This window comes from Lampetra planeri, chromosome 30, assembly GCF_965212315.1.
Source record: "Lampetra planeri chromosome 30, kcLamPlan1.2.h2, whole genome shotgun sequence".
Taxonomy (NCBI): domain Eukaryota; kingdom Metazoa; phylum Chordata; class Hyperoartia; order Petromyzontiformes; family Petromyzontidae; genus Lampetra; species Lampetra planeri.
The window spans coordinates 7,866,493-7,888,506 of NC_136136.1; the positions used below are offsets into that span (position 1 = coordinate 7,866,493).

At 41.2% G+C, this 22,014-nt stretch overlaps 1 protein-coding gene across 2 annotated transcripts in view; it reads right to left on the bottom strand.

Annotated features, from left to right (window-relative positions):
• Positions 1 to 2,108: 2,108 nt before the first annotated feature.
• Positions 2,109 to 22,014, bottom strand: part of LOC144728913 (rho GTPase-activating protein 5-like) — a 35,752-nt gene continuing 15,846 nt past the window's right edge. For both annotated transcript variants that reach the window (XM_078608656.1, XM_078608657.1), the window contains 4 exons: positions 21,365 to 21,442; positions 19,083 to 19,214; positions 14,296 to 14,401; positions 2,109 to 9,190 (listed from right to left, as the gene is read on the bottom strand). In XM_078608656.1, the coding sequence (XP_078464782.1) occupies positions 8,941 to 9,190; positions 14,296 to 14,401; positions 19,083 to 19,214; positions 21,365 to 21,442 (566 nt within the window). In that variant the 3' untranslated portion in view covers positions 2,109 to 8,940. The remainder of the gene's footprint in view (positions 9,191 to 14,295; positions 14,402 to 19,082; positions 19,215 to 21,364; positions 21,443 to 22,014) is intronic.

Sequence of the window (22,014 nt, forward strand, 5' to 3'; positions counted from 1 at the left end):
GTGGGCGGCCAACACCACGCTCGGTAGCCTTTGTTTCCCCAGTGGCGATGTTTACACGGGGCATTGGATCCTCATTGGAGGCCGAGTTGACTTAGGGGAGCACCAGGACTGGTTCAGATAATATAATCGTCCACTGGTGTCGGCCGTGAGTAGGAATCGAACTCTGATGGCCGGGTTTGTAGCGCAGGGCGTTAACCACGACGTTTCGGAGGCAACACAAGCTTCCGTCTTCAGGTGGAACCGTCACAGCACGATTGCTGTATCAAAAAAAATCGTGCTGGGACGGTTCCACCTGAAGACGGAAGCTTGTGTTGCCTCCGCAACGTCGTGATTTATTATTTTATTTCTATCATTTCTTCTATTATTTTTATTATTTATCTTTTATTACTAATGTATTTTTCTCCCTAGTTGCCTCCTGCACGAAGCTAAATATTCATTGCATTGGCCAAACATTCCAATGTAGCATCATCCTGAAAAACAAGTTTGAGATTTAGCCATGCTTTTTTTTTGGGGGGGGGGATACGATTGTGATTACTGCATTACAAGTTCCCAACATCACGTCGACCCAAAACCCACTTAGCTTCTGGTGGGTAGGGGAAGCAATGGAACGCGTTCGAGAGGGCATCGGTTCGTGGAGGTGGATTGTCGCAGGATTCTGGATTGGCGGTGGCTTTGAAAGGCCTTCATGCAGCAGTGCATTAATCATGGCTGGCGATGATGAATGAGGGGAACAGGTTGCACATGTGCGTACATTTTAATTACCATCCTGACCAAAGGCCCAGATTGCGGGTCTGCCTTTCCAAAGTTCAGCATTGACATTGCAGCCTGCTTGTCTTGATTTGCATACATTGTCGCGTGCGAAACTGTACGCGACAGAATGTGTTGGCGTCTCGATAAACGTTGCATTTATTAACCATCACCAGAAGTTTGTAATGTGAGATCTGGCTGTGCTTGTCAGTGATGCTGCTGGTGGAATGAGCATACAAAAACACATTCCGGGGCAAGCCGCGACAGAAAACCCTCTTGTGTGATGAAGACAAGTTTTCCGACTAAAGCCACGTTTGTGCTGACCTGTGGCCACAGCTGCCCACAGCGGTAGAGGCTGTTGGTAAAGAAGGCAATTTGCCCCGGGCATCACACAAATGAGGGCCCCATAACGTGCCTGTTTTTTTTGTCACTAATGAATAAGGAGCCTCCAGTCCCCAGGCCTCCAGGCAGTTCAGGGCAGAACTGCCCGTGGCGACTAAAACAAAAACCTCTCTTATCTCTGGAAAATCTGGTTCACCAAAAACGCCCACTTAAATTAATGGTTCAATTATTGTGCTAATTGATTAAATGAAAAAGTTTTGCTTTTTATCTGGGCAACCTGAGTAATGCTTTTAAGATTCCAAGCGTACTTTTAGATAAAATAAATACATTTCTCATCATGTGACTTATTTAATAGCTACGGTTTAATAAAATAACGTCCCACGTGTAAAATATAGCTCTCTTTGAACTCAGCCCTTCATTTTTAATACGTGCAGATAAACCTTAACAAAGTAGCTAGAAAATAACGTTTCTGGAATTTTAATAACAGTTGAAGGTGGAGGGTGATAGAAATTTCACCAAGTGAAAGGGCAGGCAACTCGGAAGTTCAGAATTAAGAAAATAGCGATTAAATGTTGTGGTTGTAATTATGAAGGGGCTGAGATTGTGAGGCATGTGTGCACCATTACAGGATGGAGTAAATGGGAAGCTGCATGGTAGTTCGAAACTGAACGTGTCAAGAAGGCATTGTAAATGTAATCTGGGAAAGAGGAGGTTATGATCGGTGCAGCAGGTAATAGGTTGGAGGAGGGCATGTAATAGCGACTGGCATTGGAATAACGCCTCGAGACCAGCCCATTGGAGTGGCACCTAGAAGTTGGCGATCAAGGGGAACACCTAAAGCTAGGTAGTGATGATAATTTTTTAAATGGGGCATTGGAGGTCAGTTGCCGACTAATGCAGGATCTGCCAAAAGGAGGGATGTGAGTGAGGTGTGTTGACATGAAAGTGAGTGCCGTTTTAACATGTTGATCTTGAACACAGTAAAAATAACATTCGTCAAATTGAGACCACGCAATAGGCATATTTAGCAAAATTTATTGTACAGCAAGCAGGGTTTTAACTACAGCTGTACGCAAGTGTATACATCAGGCCATTATAGGGCATGCTCATTTATTGCCGGAAATCGTTAGTTACCTTTTTTTTCTCCAAACCTTTCAACGTACTTTCATTACAATGTATACCTGACCCTGTCAAACGCTAATACTGTCCATAACATATACAAGGGCCTATTTATTACTCAGCAAATCCATACTAAAAATACTGCAATTCACAAATCCACTGGTACATATTCCTACATCTCTACAGAGCTGGCCTCATTAATTGATAAAATATAAATATAATTGTGTGATCGAAGAGCTATATATATATAGCGATCCGGATGATTAATACGAAATCGTGTCACAAAGCACACGCACATTGGCTTTTACACGCGCTAGTTATTGTAAACTCAACGTGGAGATTCAACCGTAAACGGACATTCAGACATGTTACGTGTTAAAATAAGCGTAAACAGCATAGACCTTTACGAACGGATATTTCAAGTAGCTTTATAAGGTGGCTCAACGCATTTTGATGCAGTATGCCCATCGGTTGTATTTTGTACCTTCTGTTCAGAACCACTGAATAACAATTCACCGCCAAGCTATATAACGTGATCACAGAACGCTTCTGCAGCAGGAACACTGCACCCTGGAATACACAGGGTGCTCCACGCACTTGCCAATTAGTCAACAAATTAACTGTTGTACGATTAGTCTGTCGGTGCGAATGTCCTGAACAAGCACGCTTCCTCTTTTTGCAGGAAATTATCCCACATTTAAGAGGTAACCCCCGTTGTTGAAATTCTTTACTCATAACTTCCATCACAATACAACGCAATTTTGGATTCATAGAGTGTCTGAGTGTAGCTGCACCTCTTAACTACATGTCTCCATGAGCAAACTTTCCCCCTTCATAAAAATGTAGAATTTACACCACTTTCTCCAGCCCACCAAAGGGAATGAGTGCCAACCACAAGGCTTGTTTAAGCACGGGGACAGTTTTGCTATGAAACTCGTTCCTTTCATCAAGCACAAAACACGCAGGGCTTTATTGATATGTGATATCATAGAGGGTATAGGTGATATCACAAAACCAATGAATTTCCAAGTAGAGTCGGATTAACTTTGAGGAGGGCCCGGGGCTGTTGTAGTTTTGGGAGGTCCCTCATTGTAAATTCAATTCCTTCTCTCTTACTGTTTTAGCAGCACCCTCGCCCAACACTTAACTATAATTAGTTATTTTAGTTTTAAACTACTGCATATACGAATTGTTAAAACGAAAACTATTTAAATGGTGGCACGTCACTAGTAATACACACGCGCAATGTTATGTATTGAATTATGAAATCGCTATAGCATGTATAATAGTATTGCATCTCAACCATTATCAAACTGTATACAGTTGGGGGGCCAACCTAAAAAAATCCCAGGCCCCGTGGCTGCTGCAACCCCTAAAGCCCCCCCCCCACCGCCCCATGCGTTAATTCGGCCCTTCCACCGAGATCTCTTCACGTCTCGCGTGCGCCACCTGGTGGATACACGCAGCGCCGTCGATTTGGCACGGAGAGCAAATTTGGCACCAAGGTGAGAAGTGGTGGTGTGGTGTGCCCTCTTCCCTCATCGCTTCACCTTCACAAACCTACGGAAACTCACCACGACATTTCACAACCGGTCTCCAAATGCGATGTTGGCACGGCCCTGCGAGAATAGCACATCCATCAAAACCCGGCACGCTTCAGCGCTCAGCACCCAACAACCTGCATTTCTTTCTTAAATATAAAAAACAACTTACCTCTGGCATAGCACCGTGTATATGTGCGAGCGCAAATTGTGGCAATTCTTCTGTATGTTCTATATTTTTGTGGTTACTATTGGCCAACATATCAGTCGCTGTAATTAGCACGGTTGGTTACGTACGGTGCGAAAACAATTCAACATACAATGATATCGGCTTATGCATCTTTTATGTAAATGGGCCTTGGTAACAGATGACCAAATAATATGCAACGACAACAACCAAATAGCTCGTTCTATTGTGAAAAATAAGATAATCGTATTTATTTTTTATTTTTCAGGATGGTCCAGCACTCATGTTTGGAGAATTCATATTTTAGGAGTTGTTTTGTGTACATGAAAAACACACATGCATACGAGAAGATAACACTCAAAACTCCATAAATTTGGATTCCCCCAAAACATTGCTGTGCTACCATCTCTTGCTGCCTTTGCAGGTTAGCAGGCTTGGGAATTTAACAAATCTCTAAATGATCCACCAACTCTTACCAACTAAGTGCAAGCATACACCACCTCCAAGTATATGTTACCTAGGCTTTTCATCCTGGGCTGTCAGCACACGCGTGTTCAACTTTGTCGATGGGAATTACAAAGCATGTAAAGGCTACAAACGAATTTACTTTGTCTGTAAGGTGGGTTCACACTAAACGACATGACACAGCGTAACAACATGAAGCTTCGCGTGACTCATCGGGAAAGCCTGATCTTTACACACACATACCAAACTGCCAAATCACTTAATTAAAAAAAATCATGTCACCATGGCAATCCCTTGAGATGGAATATCTAATTTGCAAGGGTGTCCAGTATCGACGTGCCCAAATCATATTCATCAGTTTTATTTGTTCATTATGTCGTGTAAGCGATGTCTGTAAATTTCCATCCAAATTTCCAGCGGAAAGGGCCTTGGTAATAAGATATGACGCTGTGGGATGTGAATGTTTTTATTCGCTGAGTTTCCAATTATACGTATGCAAAATTACTTCACGAATTCTAATGTAAATATATTTCTCATTCTACTCAAATTGTGTACAGGGTCTTGGGATGTAGCGTCTGGAGATAAGGAAATAAATCAGGACTTGTAATTATTTTCCCCGGTCTTGACAAGGACATTTACAGTGCTTTAAAAGGTATCTTTTTTTTATTAAGTCTATCCATTTTAAAAAGTCTTACTCTCGCAAAACAAATATATATATAATTGTAGACCCCATGATTAGGAGCCTTGTGACATGGTATATAAATTTAAGCTATAGTCCATAGGTGTGGTTTAATCATTATATCACAATTTTATTGCCCAAATTTAAGTACAATGGTCAATATTCTCACCGGGGGTCGTCCAGCGCTCGCTTTGAAGGTGTGTACAGGCCTGGCTGCAGGGCTGGGTACCCAGAGTGCAAAGCGGCGAGGAGCATTAGAAATTGAATGCGTTGCATTTAATGATTTTTTTCAATAAAATTTTGCATCATAACGCGTCAATGTAATGGATAGCAGTTATACACCTATCCCACAATATTAAACATCCTAATAAACAGACAGGGTTGATTACTACAGGATTACTTTCAAGATAATTTCAATGCTTTGTTCAGCCAAGGTGCTGTGAAGTTCGTAGAAACCAGCAAAATGCAAGTAATGGTTGCTCACGTCACGCCATGTTTTGCCGAATCTGAGAATTGTTTCACTCAGTTTGAAAGCTGGGCGATGTAAAACAAACACAGCCAGGCAAATTTAAATCTGCGCTCTGGAAAAATCCACTTTACCCACGTTTCACAGGCGTTCTAACAACGTCCCAAGCAAATTTTGCTGTACATCAGGGGTGAACATTTTATTCTTAAAACAAACTCGCTTCTCAGAAATTATTCCTGTCCTGTATTTTTACTTTTACCACACTAATAAATTACTAACTTTCAATTAAAGATTCAATTATATTTCTTGTGGATTACACTGTTACAAAATACACATTTACTGGGGTTCAACAAATACTGTAATGTTAATTACATTTCCAGCATATAACATATAGACCATCAATTCATTACTTTGTGTTGTAGGGGTGTAAATAATGCATCGATTCGTCATTTAATATCAAATCTTCTGGTTCACGACACTCGCATGGAATCACGCAAACAATCCATTATTTCCGATTCATTCGTGTAATATGAACTGCGTGTACGTGCCTCCTCCAGCCACCAGAGGCCACTACATTCACCAAAATATATATTTTTTAAGTGAAATCGCAACAATTCACGGAACCGTGATCGTGATCAGGGGGGGGGGGAGGGACTGTCGCACTCCTAAGTGCCTTGAGCTGCACGTGGGCAGCTCGCCTCCCGGGAAGTGTGAAGGGCAGTAGAGGTGTGTTTACTTTGATGTTGTTACCATCACAGGTGCTGCCCCAGCACATGGAAAACAAGTGCGGCTAGGGTTATGATCAAGCTCGAAATGCGCACGCTGGCTCAAAATCCTCCTACTCGCCTTTCTGTAAGAGTTGTGGCTTCATGATTTGCATCTAATAGGGTATGTTACGCAATCCGTTACAAACCTATGACAATCACTGCCAAATTGTACTGTATTTCATGTGTATTATGTTACCGAATGCAGATCAACATTATGCAAGATAGGGTTTCCCAAAGGCCAGTCGTCGCGACCCACCACTGCGTGACTTTGTCCGTATAGCAAATTACCTCCATTCAAATACAAATCGTTGTTGCACACTGCACGTGCCTGATGATTGAAAAACACGTGATAATATACACAGATCTTTACTTGAAGTTGAATCAACACCTGGAGTAGCATGGGACGTGCTTAGCAATCACCAGACGTGTGAATGATATAACGACTTAATCTGTGTTTGAAATTGAGATTGTTGGTGAATGTGAAAGGGGCATAGCGTGGTGCGTCGTCAAGACTGCTGTTTGGGAAAGACGGATCAGGGTCGGGAAAGTCCCTTAAAATGTACAGAATGGTCTAAACATCTGCACCAATTTAATTCGCATAAGCTGTGCGGTTTCAAACTTACCTGCCTATTTACAAAAGCCGTTTGAGGCATATGTCAAAGAAGAGAGATTTACATGAACACCATTAAAAGAACAATACGCGATCAAACATGTTAATACTAAAGCAAGGATGTGTGGTTTGATCCAACACACAATTCTTGACAAATGTCGCCTTCCATGTACCACAGACTGCACAAATGCTGCATCGATATTGATCATCTCAACACACAATGATGCTAAAGCCAGTCTCCTCTCTTCTTGTGAGAGAAACAGCAATGCGTGCTACTGAAGGCAAACAAATCTACAAGGCAACACACGTCTCAACTTTGTGAATGCTGTCAGTGCAAACTGAACAAAAAAAATAAACATAACTCAGATTCTTTTAACACATTTATGAAGCATCAAATAATTACACGTCTGTAAAACAACAAAGTGTCATTGCAGCACATGGGAGTGGACACGTGGGAGTGGAACGATATGATGCAGGAGACTGGGCGACCTCCACTATTCGTACGGCAGTTAGTCAACGATCGAACGTCCTGCCGAGCTAGCGATAAAGAATTACCACAAGGTGGCGCAGTAACACAAGCGGCAAGAGGAATTCTGGTTACACCATTCAATGTGTTAAGCTGTCACACCAGTATAAACAAACAATGCACTAATCTTCTCAAAATTAATATAGTTTTTTGAAAACATGTCGGTGATAAATAATAACTTCATTAATAAAACGTCAAAATAAGTTACTCAACGTCCGCCCGTGATTACGCTTGCAACCTCGATCTAATAACAAGAGCGACGATAGTGGAACAGGCTCGTGTTATCATAGTAAACAAAGTCTTGACTGGTTGCTGCTCACTGCATTTAGTAAATGAAGACACCACCAACCAAGTAGGTTTAAAATGCAGCAGTTTAAGCCTAACCCTAAATCAAATGTAGCAGGCCCCACTTCACACAATTTCAAAAGGCCAGGCATGGAACATCGTTGTAAAACCTCTCCTGTAACACCGAGGCTTTCTGTTCCTCACCGGTTTTATTCATTGAAACTTAAGAATTTATATCATGATGAAAGGTATATATATATATAAATGTACACTGATTAGTTTTGCAAGATGAATGGACCAGGCAGTGAATGACCACACTCATTTTCAGTCTGGTGCAGATGTTTCCAGAGAAAAAGTGATAAAAACCACACGGCTCATAAATAAAATATGGCAATATTTTTTTTTTACATTTTGCTAAAAACAAACACTGAAATGTTCTACAGCAGTTGCAGCAGCCATGCTGCCAGGACATGCTGCAAGTGCAAAGAAAGCACGACTACCCTTCAATCATTTATCAACACTGTATTTACACTCGCACTGAGCTCAGTGGAAGCTGGTTTGAAATGCCAGAAAAAACTGAAGAAATAAAAGCACACAATACCCTGACCACACAACCGTGTGGACTAGTTGAAGCCTTCCAATTAAAAGGACGACGATCTGCTGAGTCGTCCAACACTATTGTAAACATCGTCCGTGTCTATCAATCGATGTTACCATATGGCTGATGGATGACGAATCAACACCACTGTTCGCGGTATGTGGACGTACGCAAAAACATGGTCTCAAGAGCAGAAAATACGAATTTTCCAGAAATGCAGTTGACCTCTTAATGGTGAAGGGCAGACTTGAAGCCACACCAAGAATGGTATGGAATCGTGTGAATTGAATGATTACATCCATCAACGTTTATTTTCCTCTCCTGGAAGGTGCTTCTGTTTTAAAAGTTTTTCTTTCTTTGAAGGGCACGGATCCCTTTTCAAGGATGACTTCTCATGAACAGCATTTCGCAAAAAAGTGCACAAAGTGACGGAAACCACTTCAGTTGGCATTTAAGAAAAAAAAATACAACGGCAGCTGTAATTTTTTCTTTTCTGAAGATGAAACACTGCGTCATTTTAGTAGTACCGCAATTCCCACGGCGGAAGGGCACTTTTGAAGTCTGATGTTCCGCGAACCATACACAGACTTCAGTGAAAATCCAAAAGGTCACAGATTGCCGGGCTCTGCCTCAATATCGATGAGCTTCCCCTCGGCTGGCTGGAGGAAGGAGTTCGGCTCCAAGCGGCTCCTGAAGATGGTGGGACAGTGGAGGATGAAGGGCTGGATGGGCGTGCGGCTCACCAGGGTGGCTGTGATGGACGCCATGTCCGTGAAGTTGGGCTTCATGAGCGTGGGCCAGAAACAGATGGAGAGGTTCTCGCTCGTCATCTTGTTGTTCTGGTTGTGCTGGTACACACTGTGGGGAAAAACACACACACATCAATACATTGCTGAGCCACCACCATGTTAAGTACATTTTTTGTTTTTATAAATCTGCGGCACCCTTTTGGCATAGATATGCCATGCAAGGCGCCGTGTCTCAAGGCCCTTCTATTTAACAATCCATCTAGCTCCTTGCACATGAGCTGATTTAATCACTATCTCTGTGGTGAACATCTTCTCAGGTGTGTTCCCTCCAAAGGCTGCCACTCTTTCATTCGTCTCGCCCACAGGCCAACTCACAATGTGTTTTTTCCCCCAAGTCCACTTGCTTTTCGTAGGAGTCAATGACATGTCACAGTAAAGTATTGAAATACAATATGTTGGCTGTGGCAGCTGATGTCTGTAATATTATTTCCATTTTTATTGTCAACAAAATAGAACTAGACTGCAACAGTTGATTAGATGTTGAAAACGTAGCAGATAAGACAGTGTATTATCAGGATTAAACTATTTGTAATGGTGAGATTAGCACAAAGTTAAGTCTCAAAATAAATTCATGGCATTTCATGGTGGGCAGTAATTAGGGTCCTTATAAACTCCTGTGACAAGTTTTACGCAGTAATTAGTATTTATGGCTTGCCGTTCACATTATAAACCACTTTACCAAACCATAAGTTGCCACTAAAGTAAGCCATGGGCCTGAAACTGAACTGAAGTCACGGGTTCATAATGTAGCCTCCTAGCTACTAAGCCACAACTCCCCCTCCAGCCCTTACCGACTGAGATAATACAAATCCATTTGTACAATCATTTTGATAAAAATGTAAAGAAAAAACTGCCTCCTTTAGTTGGGTTATAATTTTCAATGTTTTAGGAAATCGTTTTTTTATAACCTGATTGAAGACATGCATGAACCAGTTTATTTTATTTCACATAAAAAGGACTTGTGGTGAAACAAATTGACACTCGACAGCCTATCCCTTGAAAATGCTGTCGAGAAGTTATTCATCTCACATCTGAACACTGCAGACACAGGTGTTAGCACAGGGTGGCACCTGCAATACATCATCATCATGAGCCAAGCTGGCCAAATCTGGTGACACTGTAGAACATGCTGCTGTCAGGGAACATGTTTCCTCCCTCAATATTTGCTCCCCCAGGAAAGACTATTCTGCGCCGAGGAAGCAGGGTATGGGAATATTAGTTTTCTTGATACAGTCATATTTCTTTGCATATACGCCTATATACGTACATTTTCATCCAAAGCCTTAACTTTAAGACAAATTCCAAAAGTTTGCTTTAAATATAATTTCATATTTCATACCATCTGTTTGGTCCTAACTTTTTTCCTCACCAATGTAGTATATAACCCCAGACCATAACATGGGGGTAACAAATAAGTACAGGTTAACTAGCATTTGCTGGAAATAATTATATTTCGCATTTAAATTTGCTCCAATGAATATCGCTCATACTAGGCCGGTCGCTATCCATTTCACTTTATCCATTTGCTTCCAAATGAATTCTGAAGGATGTCGTGACCCAAGCTGTTAAGAGCAGTTAATGACCAAGCAATGACATGTATTGCTGCAATTCAACCACCGTGTCAAGTCTTTGGCTGTGAAAACTGCACAGCACAACAATAAAGCGCAGTTGGCACAAATGATGAGATGGGATACCAGTGGCATGATGGAGAGCCTCTCCCCCATGCTGGCGAATGCAGAACTTGCACTAATTCGAGCCTGGACACGAGCCAAGGGAAGCCAGCTTTATTAAACTGTTGATGGTGTTGGTGGATATCGAGGGCTCAATCCGGGAAAAAAAGTGTGCGAGTTAATTTAAGTTAATTGCTCCGAGTACACAAAGTTATGATTGTATTATTTATGGTGTTAAAATAAAACTGAGGCCACCAAATAATGTGAAAATGTATGACGGAAGCATCTTTTGTACTAGATTTGAAGCTTTCGTGACTGCAAGGATTCATACTCTTAGGTTTTTTCAGTAAAGTCACGTAGGTAAAAATATAAATAAATATTACAAATAATAGAAATAAAATGATTTATTATTTTTAAATGATTTATTATTTTATTTCTATTATTTCTATATTTTTTTACCTACGTGACTTTACCGAAACAACCTAAGAGTATATTTTGTGCTGCCTTTCAGGACAAGTGTGTTGGAACAAAAACGCTGTACGTAAAACGAAAAGAGTATTCATATTTTTCAGTAAACAACACACAATATGAAAGTATGAACCCTAGATAAGCGCTTTAGAATTTTCCAAGTTTTTTTGGCGGTTGTAAAAATAAGTTGGCTGTGCACACGCATGGCTAGTAGGGAGGAGGCTCCCTGGCTCTCGAAGGCTAAGAACAGCCTAAAGACTCGCATGCTTCACCACACAATAATTCCTTCTTGTAAATCCCGCCTGAGCACTTTGCAACACTACGTTACACGATTTTGCTTACAACGAGCAATTTAACGCGGTCGGGCTACTGCGGCGGCCGGGTGTTCCACTTTTGAAAAGCATGACGGAGGAAGAAAAATCTTCGAGTGGGACTGTTTTACACATGCACACACTGAAAGACCAGTAAGCAGCACAAAAGGCTTTGTAAAGAACATGCCTCGGACCCTCCCAGACAGCACACTGGGTTGCTATGTAACGTCCCTAATACTCGCTGGTTGAGTCACACTGAGGCAGTATATTTAATACTTCAGGTCCATGCCGCTGACTTCCTGCCCATCTACAATGCACCCGGGACTGGAGGAGTAAAGTTGGCGGACAGAACCAGGTAAATGCATACAAAATTGTACGAATTTGGATTCAATTGCATCTCACGACGCTGAACAGAATCAGTAGGCATGCTTATCTTAAAGAGAGAGGCAGTGAGTCAGAGACGAGCAGAGGAAGGTCTTTAGAACCCAGTTTAATCAAGGGTGGTGGCTTATACGTGAATTGAAACTCATGATTTCCGTAGGAATGGCTCATCTCTTTTACTTGGCCGAAATTATCCGTATTAACAAATCAGTGTCTTTCGAAAAGTGCTCCAACCTTTACACATCTGCCTCTTATTTTATAATTTTGATCTCGGTCCATCTTCCATAACTACCCTTAATATACATACACAGTGGTTGCCAATGGAGGGAATATGCCCGAGAGGATGAAGGGACAAAATCAGCTCATTTGGAGGTGCTAGGTGGATTGTTAAATCGCAGGACCGTGAGAGGTGGTACGGCCTTGGAAAGGCCTTCACCCAAGAGTAGATTGATCATGGCTGATGATAATGATGTAAATTGTATATATTTATCCACCACGTGCACATACGTAATTAAGTCGTGCCCCCCGGTGAGTGACGGCCAAGCCATATGCGCACACTGATGGGATGATGAGAGGCGTGGTGCCGACTTGTGGTTTCCAGGCATGGCAATAGTTTGTACGTCATGCGTGAGAGAGTCACTGCGTCTGGTCTCGCCCAACTCCCCACCCCCCCCACCCATCCCGTTTGCACAGCTGGCCCACGTCATGTCCATCTGCTCCACCAAAGCCCGGGGAGTCAACGGAATACCAAACTCATAAATTAAATGCCCAGGGAATTATACAAGTGGAAAACGACACATTTAAACTCTAGACTGCCGCCATTGTAAGAGGCATATGACAGTTTATTAGGATGTAAATGCAGTTAAATGTCTACACTTGACAATTCTAACAGGTGGATCGCTTGGCCTTAAAGTCAATAACACCGCATAGATTACATCTTCATTTTCAGGCTCCATTACATGTAAAAAAAATGCTTCTGCATGTAATAAAGCCTATTCATATATTATATGATGGATATTTATACAATATCTACAATGTGAGCCCATTGGTGAACCACTGCTGGATGAAGGCCTCCCAACACACTTTTGGTTCTGGAGTTTTTGTTTTGTTGACCATACTTCACTCCACTGGTCAGTGTAGCTTGAAAAGTGGGAGATTTACCAATTAAAATTTTAGTGCAGAAGGATGGATGCCCAATTGCAATAGTGAGTGCACATATTTAGCCCATAATAGTTCGAGAGCATGTTAAGAGGCCCTTACCGCATGCCATTAACACCACTGTGAGACAAACCATGATCCCCACGATCTGTTGGAGCACAAGGTAACTTATACTACACGACTGGACATTTGTGTTTGCCGAAGGTTAGTGTGTAAGCGAACCAATTGAAAAAAAATCTAAATTTGGGACTAACTTGTTTGTGACTGTCAAGGACTGAACTGAGACTGGTAGCTTTGGTGTACTTGATAACCCTTCAAGACCAAGAATGTAATGTTCATTTTTCATTTGTCTGCCCAGGGTCCCGGATATATGACCCCAGAGCTGCAGCATCGGCAGTTGCCTCCATACTCAAAACGACTAATTTGTGTGTTTTTTAGTTCATTCATAATCATAAATAGCTTCCGTACAATGTATTTTCTTCATTATAAAGCTCACGAGTAACATAACATGATGTGCATTATTAGTTTGCATGCAATTACCGCACGTTATAAAAAAAAAGCATAAAAATAAAGCACTAGGAATATGTTTTTCAGTTGGGATGGAATTACCACTTTTAAATAGAAACTAACAAAACTGACAATGCTGAAACTAAAACGAATCACCACAGTTTTGCACGTGCCGTATTTAAACGTAGAAAATAGTTTACAAACAAAGTGGAGCTCTTGGGAGGTCAAATTTCACAGGAAACAAATGACTGGCAATGCATGCCCTGCCTGGGCTTCATGGGCACTTTGAGACTGTCAATCACAGCCGACAATGAACCTGTGTTTGAAGTTGAAATAGGAGCCATTCCAGCACCAGAAGTCCAAGGCAATTTTGCTAACGTGACTGCTTTAGATCAGCGCTGCAATCCTATCGGACCCTGTCAAAAACTCACCTCAAAGAGCATTCTGATACGGCCGTATCATGCAAGAGTAAATGTCTGAGAGGAAACGTCACGTAAGTGGGAGAGCTGCGTGGAGCTAAGTGCTCCTGTAACAAATACTTATTTTAGCTACTTCAATGTCCCATTTTTAGTTTGTGCGAAGTCCAATGAAAGGATGTGACGTTGATTTCGGAAACGGCAAAGACCCCTCTCTCTATGACGCTGGCTGAAAATAAGTACCGGTGTAAGTGGGTGATGATGAACTTGAAGACATCGTAGTGGATTTGAGGAAGTTTCTTTACGACGTCCTGCAAAGCTGTGATCATATCCTTTTCGTTTTCAATACCTGTGGATAGATATACAATGCATTCATGAATATTTACATTTATCCAAACCTTTAGATTCAAGCAGATAGTCTACTCAGATATCTCTTATAAATTGTATACATGTGCATTACAAAAATACAGTTATTTACAATATGCAATTAACATGCTGAAAAAAATCCTATCTAGCATCACAGATGCCATGCAGTAGCCAACAAAGTGTTCTAAAGTGGAATATGCACACCTAGCTTGTTGCCATGGTATTTAAAGGTGACCTAATTATTGTGATGGATGTGCTGTGGAAGAGACACAGTGGCTGCATGATGGGAGTGAACAGAAGCATTAACCATGTCTCTGCTCAGAATCGACGACGTGAAACAAAAGCGTCCACTCCACAACTGCACGTCTTTGGTTTACAATGCCATTGAATGGACCACAGCTGAATCATCAAAACTGATGTGATACCGGCACTAAAACGAAAAGCCCACACAATGCTCTCTACCTAGCGAAGCAAAAGTTGTGCGCAAACGGCGCATCGTTCTGTTGACTAAGATGAATTAAGAATCGCATGCCTGCAGTGTTGGAAATACATTTCGGCTGACAAGCTTGTTGGGAGAAAATTTTGAGTGGAGGGGGTCCAATACCGCAACACCACACTCTCCCTCCCCCCCAAAGCGCGGTACGTTCCGCAACTAATCATAAGCACGTGCCTGCCTTGATATAGGCCTCTGTAACGGAGCCCTGAGGGAGCGCTGATTACAGCGCTGCAGGAAGGTACCATCTCTTATAGGGGTTCGACATGAATCTCACATTGTCTTCATGTTTAAGCATTTGGAAAATGTGAAACATGCTTACGTAAAAAGATGGATGATACACATTAGAAATATTAAAATTGCTCATTGGCTGGCTGGGACATATCCTGTTTACTGAGCAAGGGGAGTGCAGTTGTGGTTATTAAGCCAGTTGCCCAAAGATAGAAACAGTCACTTGCAAACAAGCTCAGAAAGTATTTCAGAGTTCCGCATTTACAATGCACATGTGTATACTATGACATCAACACTAAAACCTATTTGAATTGACGATGAAAATTGCACTTCAATCGAGCATTGCCCACATGTAAGTCATGAAACACTGTGGGTAGAGTTTAAGCACCAGTTTATAAGACATTTCCGAAATACCATTCGATATACAAGTCCATACTTCAGCACATGGAAGGTATTACTCATAACAACATAAATAAACCACTGCAATAAATACATTCAGATAACAATACTTCTCCAAAGTCAAAAATGAATTAAAAACATGACCTTATTTCAGTAATTCAAGTGAAAACAAAAATGACACACATGATATGGTATGATACTCTACAGACATTAAATCAGTCTGAACGAGAAGAGGGGAAACGCCCACATTTCTTTTCCATGTGAAACTGAAACCAAACGCAATGCTTTGAGACCTAAGACTTCTCCCAACTCAACCCAGGATGACTGGACCCACCTCCCACTTAAATTCCTCAACGAATATTCAGCTGTCAGCCACTTGATTCATTGTGTGGGATGCCCCTAACACCACCACAGAGCACCATGAGAAAGAGACCTCTGTTGCTTAAAAAAAATAACCAATGCATGTATCGGTAAGAAACAGATAATAATTTCCCAGAAAATGTATCATTCAAAGTCTATTTAACATTTTTGTTCATGTCAGCACTACGACTCATCTGGCACAAAAAAAGGCTTTCTCTTGGCAATCTGCCAAACTATAACTCAACAAGTGGTTGTGAACCAATGATACGGATCACGTACGGGAATGGTGTCAATAAATACAATAGGGCTGTATTACGTGACGAAGCCAGCCACAATATTCTTGCAGAAGTTACACAAATAAAAAAATTAATTCTAGTCACAGTGTATTAAACACCGAAAAGTAAAAATTCTGCTAACTTCCACAATTCTGGAGCCCCGTTGGAACAAAACTTGCATCTGCTAATGAAAGTGGCAGCCAAAGAAACACCCCGAGGAAGGCTACCTCCATATAATGGCAGGGTCTGTCAGTAGCATTGCAATATTAAATTACTAAACTTAACCCCCCCCCCCCATTGCACAATTAAGTTGTGTGGCCGGGTATGCATATATTGCCTCTTTTCCAAAATGCTATTTTGGGTTTAAGAATGATAGTAATTATAATACATATATTTGCAGCCATTTGTCATTCCACTGGTGAATTAACCACCCTCCCCCCACATTATGTCAGCCATGCAAGTTATTTGAACATACTTCAGTAAGCTTGTCAGTGTGGCTTGGTGAATACGGGGGGAAGAGGCAGAACCGGTTCGTATATCATTCCTTGCTGATGTCAGCTGCAGTTTAAAATCAAACTCAAGTCTCTGAGTTCATAACACGGTGACACTAACCACCGCTCCACCCCAATAATAATATACATGTAAATGCTCATATTGGATTAATAGTCAATTTCAGCCCTTGTCAATCTACTGCTGGATGAAGATTTCCCCATGCCGTCAGTCTTAGAGGTTGTGATTTGACCTTACTTCACCATATCGGTTAGTGTGGGTTGGTGTAAGGGACTAAAAAAGATGTAAATTCATTACTTGATCGTACCCTCAAGCCAGAAAAAAGGTTTCAGAAATGTTTGTTTTAATTAACACCATCTATCTGGCAACAAAAAAGCTCTCAGTTGGGCAAATAAATATTGTGCATATATTATTACTGCTGTTGTCATTATCACAACCGTTGTTGCTTTAAGTCATTGTACAGATGGAATGTGACCCTGAGGCAATATCATAATTCTGCATCTGAACCCTCACTCCCTCTGGAGTACAAGCCATTGGTAATGCAATCCTCCTTAAGACAATTAAAATCCTACAGCTGGCTATTACATTTCCCGAGCCTGTGCGCAAAGCAGCAATTCACTTGCTCCCAGCTAGAGCAGAATAATTATATATCCACAACAAAGGATAAGCTTTTTTGGCATGTGTATTAACAATTATTCACAGACTTGTTTATGCCGCAAACTATGAAAGCAATCATCAACATAACCAGCTTGAATCTAACACTTTGGATTCTCAAAGTCATATTTGGCAAATTAATTCTTCAGGCCTATAGGATCTTTTATCGTTTGCCCAAGCACTCCCACGTACATGTCAACTTGCACTAACATTCTACACATTCTACCACAGTTAAATGCTTTGCAGGAATTCCAAGTAAAGGTAAACTCAAAAAAACCTACAGCCATTCACTCCAGTACAGATATGAAAATGTGCGCCAACTTCAGCGCAGGCCCTGGATTTGATTTTCTTGCCCCATTTTTGTAGCCATTGGAGCTTGTGGGCTTATCCAGAAAGACCTCGCAAAAGCACCAAAAGCTGATACGAGTGGCTGGAAAGCCCCTCCAATCCTTCAGCTGGATGGATGTCTATTCACTTGAGCCCAGTATTGTGCAAGATTTTACTTTGACCAAAACATCTTTGTAGTTTGTAACCTCTTAAATACTTAAAAAGCACAACGCAAATTAAGTTATGTTCTAGCTGCACACATGCATTGGCTTACACATGCATAGGCTTATACAAAATTTTATTAAACCGTTTTATTCAGGAAATGTGGGACTCCAGCACCCAATTATAGAATATAAGCTAATATGGTAACAATCAGATGCAAGTCAATGCAGCTGCCTGGATGGTGACGCCACTGGCAACGTAATTGAGAGCTAATGTTACACACTAGCCGTCACCACTAACACTATATAACCACCGACACCTCACATCTCCATCACACGTAACCTTGCCTCAGCAGACCGAGGCACTTCATAAAACAGATCCCATAGCAGGGAAACAAATGTATCACGAGAAACAACATTCTTAGTAGTTTTGACTTTAAAATAATTTAGAAAGATATTGCATGACATTGAATTCAGCATACATCACAGAGCATTTCTAATGTATATTACATTCCAAATACATTTATTAATTTATGTTTTAATGTTTACCAAATCAATATTGGTTTGAAAATTAGCAGGGAATTGCATCACTTAGAACCTCATGTAATACTGTCTTGTCACACACAAGGGATGCACTACATGAGCATGAGTTTGGCCATTGTCTCTGAAGGAAGGCCCCAACTCAGCTGTCTTGCAATGCTGCAATCCTTCTCCTGCACAGAACATCTCATCCCATTACTCCATCTCAAGAGGTAACCACCATCCTTACATTTTCACCTTTGGCAACCGTTCTGGTAATATTATTTTCCAACAACAAATATTTGTTTGGTCGTTACAAATTCCCACATCTGTTAATAAGACACTTTGATGAGCTATCTTGTGTGGTCAGGTCACCTCTAAAAAACTGAGTGGGCTTTAAACTGGTAAATGATTTAGTTTAGTTGATACAGAACATCCTCAAGGATGCTGTATTCAGCTTATTTTACACAGCATTCCCCAAGCATATTTATATGCATCATTAAGTTCTGTGCCAATCACCATCTTGGGCACATTCTCTCCTTTGGCTGCCAATTCATCAATCGTCTTGTCAATTAGCCTTCATCCCTTCAAACCATGTGTCCTGCCTAAAAATGCAACATTTTTATCAACAGTCAATGTAAGAGTTAGGTTTGCAAAATATCCCCCTCGACTGAATTACAGCTCCAAAGAAGTAGCCATCTGAGATTATGCATGCGATGGGCTGGCTTCACTTACCCACGGCGTCCGCCAGACTCTTTTGCTGTTCATATGGAATGAGCGGCTCCGGCAGGGCAGTGAAGAAGGACTTCAAGGCCCCGGTAACAGAGTGCACCGAGATTCCCAAACTCCGGAAGTCTACGGTGTGATCTGTCAGGCACACGGGGCATGCACATGCTGAGCAAGCATCCACAAGGAATTCAGTCACATTCAAAACTGCATTACCCCATTTTCACAACGGCCATGAGACAAGAGAGAGGGGGGGTGGGGAGCAAAAGGAGTGACAACATTCCAAATGCATGCAAATCCATGCTGCTTGCAAATGAAATACCCTGCCATCAATTTGGCAGGCCTGATGGCAGGAAAAACCAATCGGTTCTGTGGACATTCAGCTGGAATAACAGAACCCATGTTTGGATATCCGGCAAGAGATTGCGATGTGTGTCCCAATGCAATATCTGCATGAGACTCAGCACACATACACACAAGCAGGAGTGGAGGGCGACGGAGGCTTGTAGTAGAAGCTGCGGCCATCAGCCTCTGATAATGTCTGTCACTTATACTCCATTTTATACGAGTCCTGCAGCAAGCCTGCAAAAGCATTGAATGTAAACTAATGTACTGTTTTGGATTTATGATCCTTTTGCAAAATGGATGTTGTATTTCAATGAGGTATTATCTAGTAATAAGATAACCTATATCATCCCTTTATACTGAATGCTAAAATACAGAAATATAGTCTGCAATAATATATTTATTTTGTTTCATGGGACAGTGAATTGGCATGGATTCTGGAAGGACCATCATTATTGCCTTTGATGTTGCCTTGCCAAGCCATTAGCTTAAAATCTTTACAACACATTCTCAAAACTTGCAAGTGCCAATAAGATTTTGTTAGCTGTGTTTGTTGATGATATTGGAAACGTCGTAGGAGCGGGCAATATATATATAAAAAAAAGAAAAACCGTGGAGCTTTTCCACATTGTGAGATGGATTCAGAACAACACACATGATAATGCGTTTCACACTTGTGCATTTGCCTACGTAGAATGCCTCCGACCTATCACTCTCCACCGACTGAAGATGTACGCAAAACCCTGAACATTATATTAAAAAGTCGCCTTTTAAGTTATACAAATAGTATTTCCGAGATGACAGACATTTTCATGGTCACCAATATTGCTTTCCAATCCAGTATAGGTCAAGTGAAAATCCAACATTTAAATTATGTGGGAGAAATATGATAAAATAATATTTCCCCCACACAGAAAACAGATTCAAAGAAAATCTGTCAGCCTCCATGGACATGGAACACTTGTTTTAATAGCACATTGTTACATTTGGCCAGTTTTATGACATTACAGGGGGCGTTTTCATTTTCCTAAACAGGCGATGATGCTCATGTAATCTGAATTGCTCTGTGTCATGCACCCATTGGTGACTCCCTAAATGAGCCAAAAGTGCGTGGCTAATCTCGGAATCTGCAATTGAGGCAGGTCTGCTGTGCTGACTTTCAAAGCACAATTAACACGTAAAAAAATCTATGATAACATTGAAGTCCACAAAAAGCTATTTGTCATGTAAATGGAGCACAAAGACTAAATATAGTTTTGATATGAGTCTGAATGTGTCTTAATATCATCATTAATTATTCATAACATGCATTACATATTAAAGGTCACGTCTCTAATGACAGACTTAATATATGCAGGAATGCATATTTTCCAACTTTCCATAATTTGTAGATGTAATGAAAAAAGTAATTAGGTCAATTTGGATGGAAGCATTTCCTGTTATAAGTGTTCATTTTTGGATGTACGTCTCACTTAGTTCCACATTCTGTTTAACCTGAGATAACACAATGCAGGAAAGTGGAATGAGACAAACACCATTACACCCATTGCAACAGCCAGGTTTGGCAAAGGGACTTCACTCAAATATGGGTGAAAAACAATAACTGAATTATCTTTATTAGACACACCCAACACAGGCAATGGAAAGAACAGACTGACTCATTCCCGACACAAGGTGTTTGGACAGAACTATGTATCATGCAAATTTAATGTTGGTAAGGGCGATTCATCACCTTCATTTAGCAGGAATACAAAACACCTAAGGCAAAACAACTTCAAACCTCTCTCTCAACAAAAGCATATGGCTTGCTGTAGCCCAAAGGTTTTCACCAAATAGCACATGGTCCTTTAGCTGCACTGTTCCTTTATCAAACACCTGCCAAACACAGGCCTCAGTGCATCATGAGCTCTTTATCAAAGAACACAAACACAGGAATTCCACTGTACCTTTATCAAACAGCAGTTGGATGTTCTCCTGGTCGGCTTTGTTGCCGCTAACGCGATAGAGGCCCTCTGTGTCTAAACCTAAAACACACGACGCAAAAAAGAAGAGCCTGTTAAAGCAGCCGCATGCGACATACATGGAAGCAGAATAATCGTGCGTCTGCGCGCAAAACTGACAGGCATAATAGTTGTTGAAGTATGTGCTGTTTTGTCTGGAAATGCTCCAACACAACATATTTCTGCACACAGTAAATCCCAGCCACCAGCAACACATAATGGGCTACAACAGACTGGGTACCTTCCAAAGAAAAAGAACCACCAACACATAAAGCCCCCCCCCCCATCCATGTCCAAGATTCCTACAAATGAACAGTGCGCAGTTGTTGAATCCCAGGGCAAATGCCTGCGTGGATCCTACGGATGGAAACAGTCCTGCTGCTAAGAAAGTGAAACTTATTTGAACATTTAACTGGATAAAACATGTGACTCACAGGAACATACATAGCACACATACACCACATGTGCACATTGTTAAACGCCATTTTAAATTGTTACATGTACTTTCGTTACATATGATTTCTGCTAAATGCTAAGACTATTGTTACATTATTTCCCATAGTACATATTGAGTTAAACTAATATCCCAGTTTAGC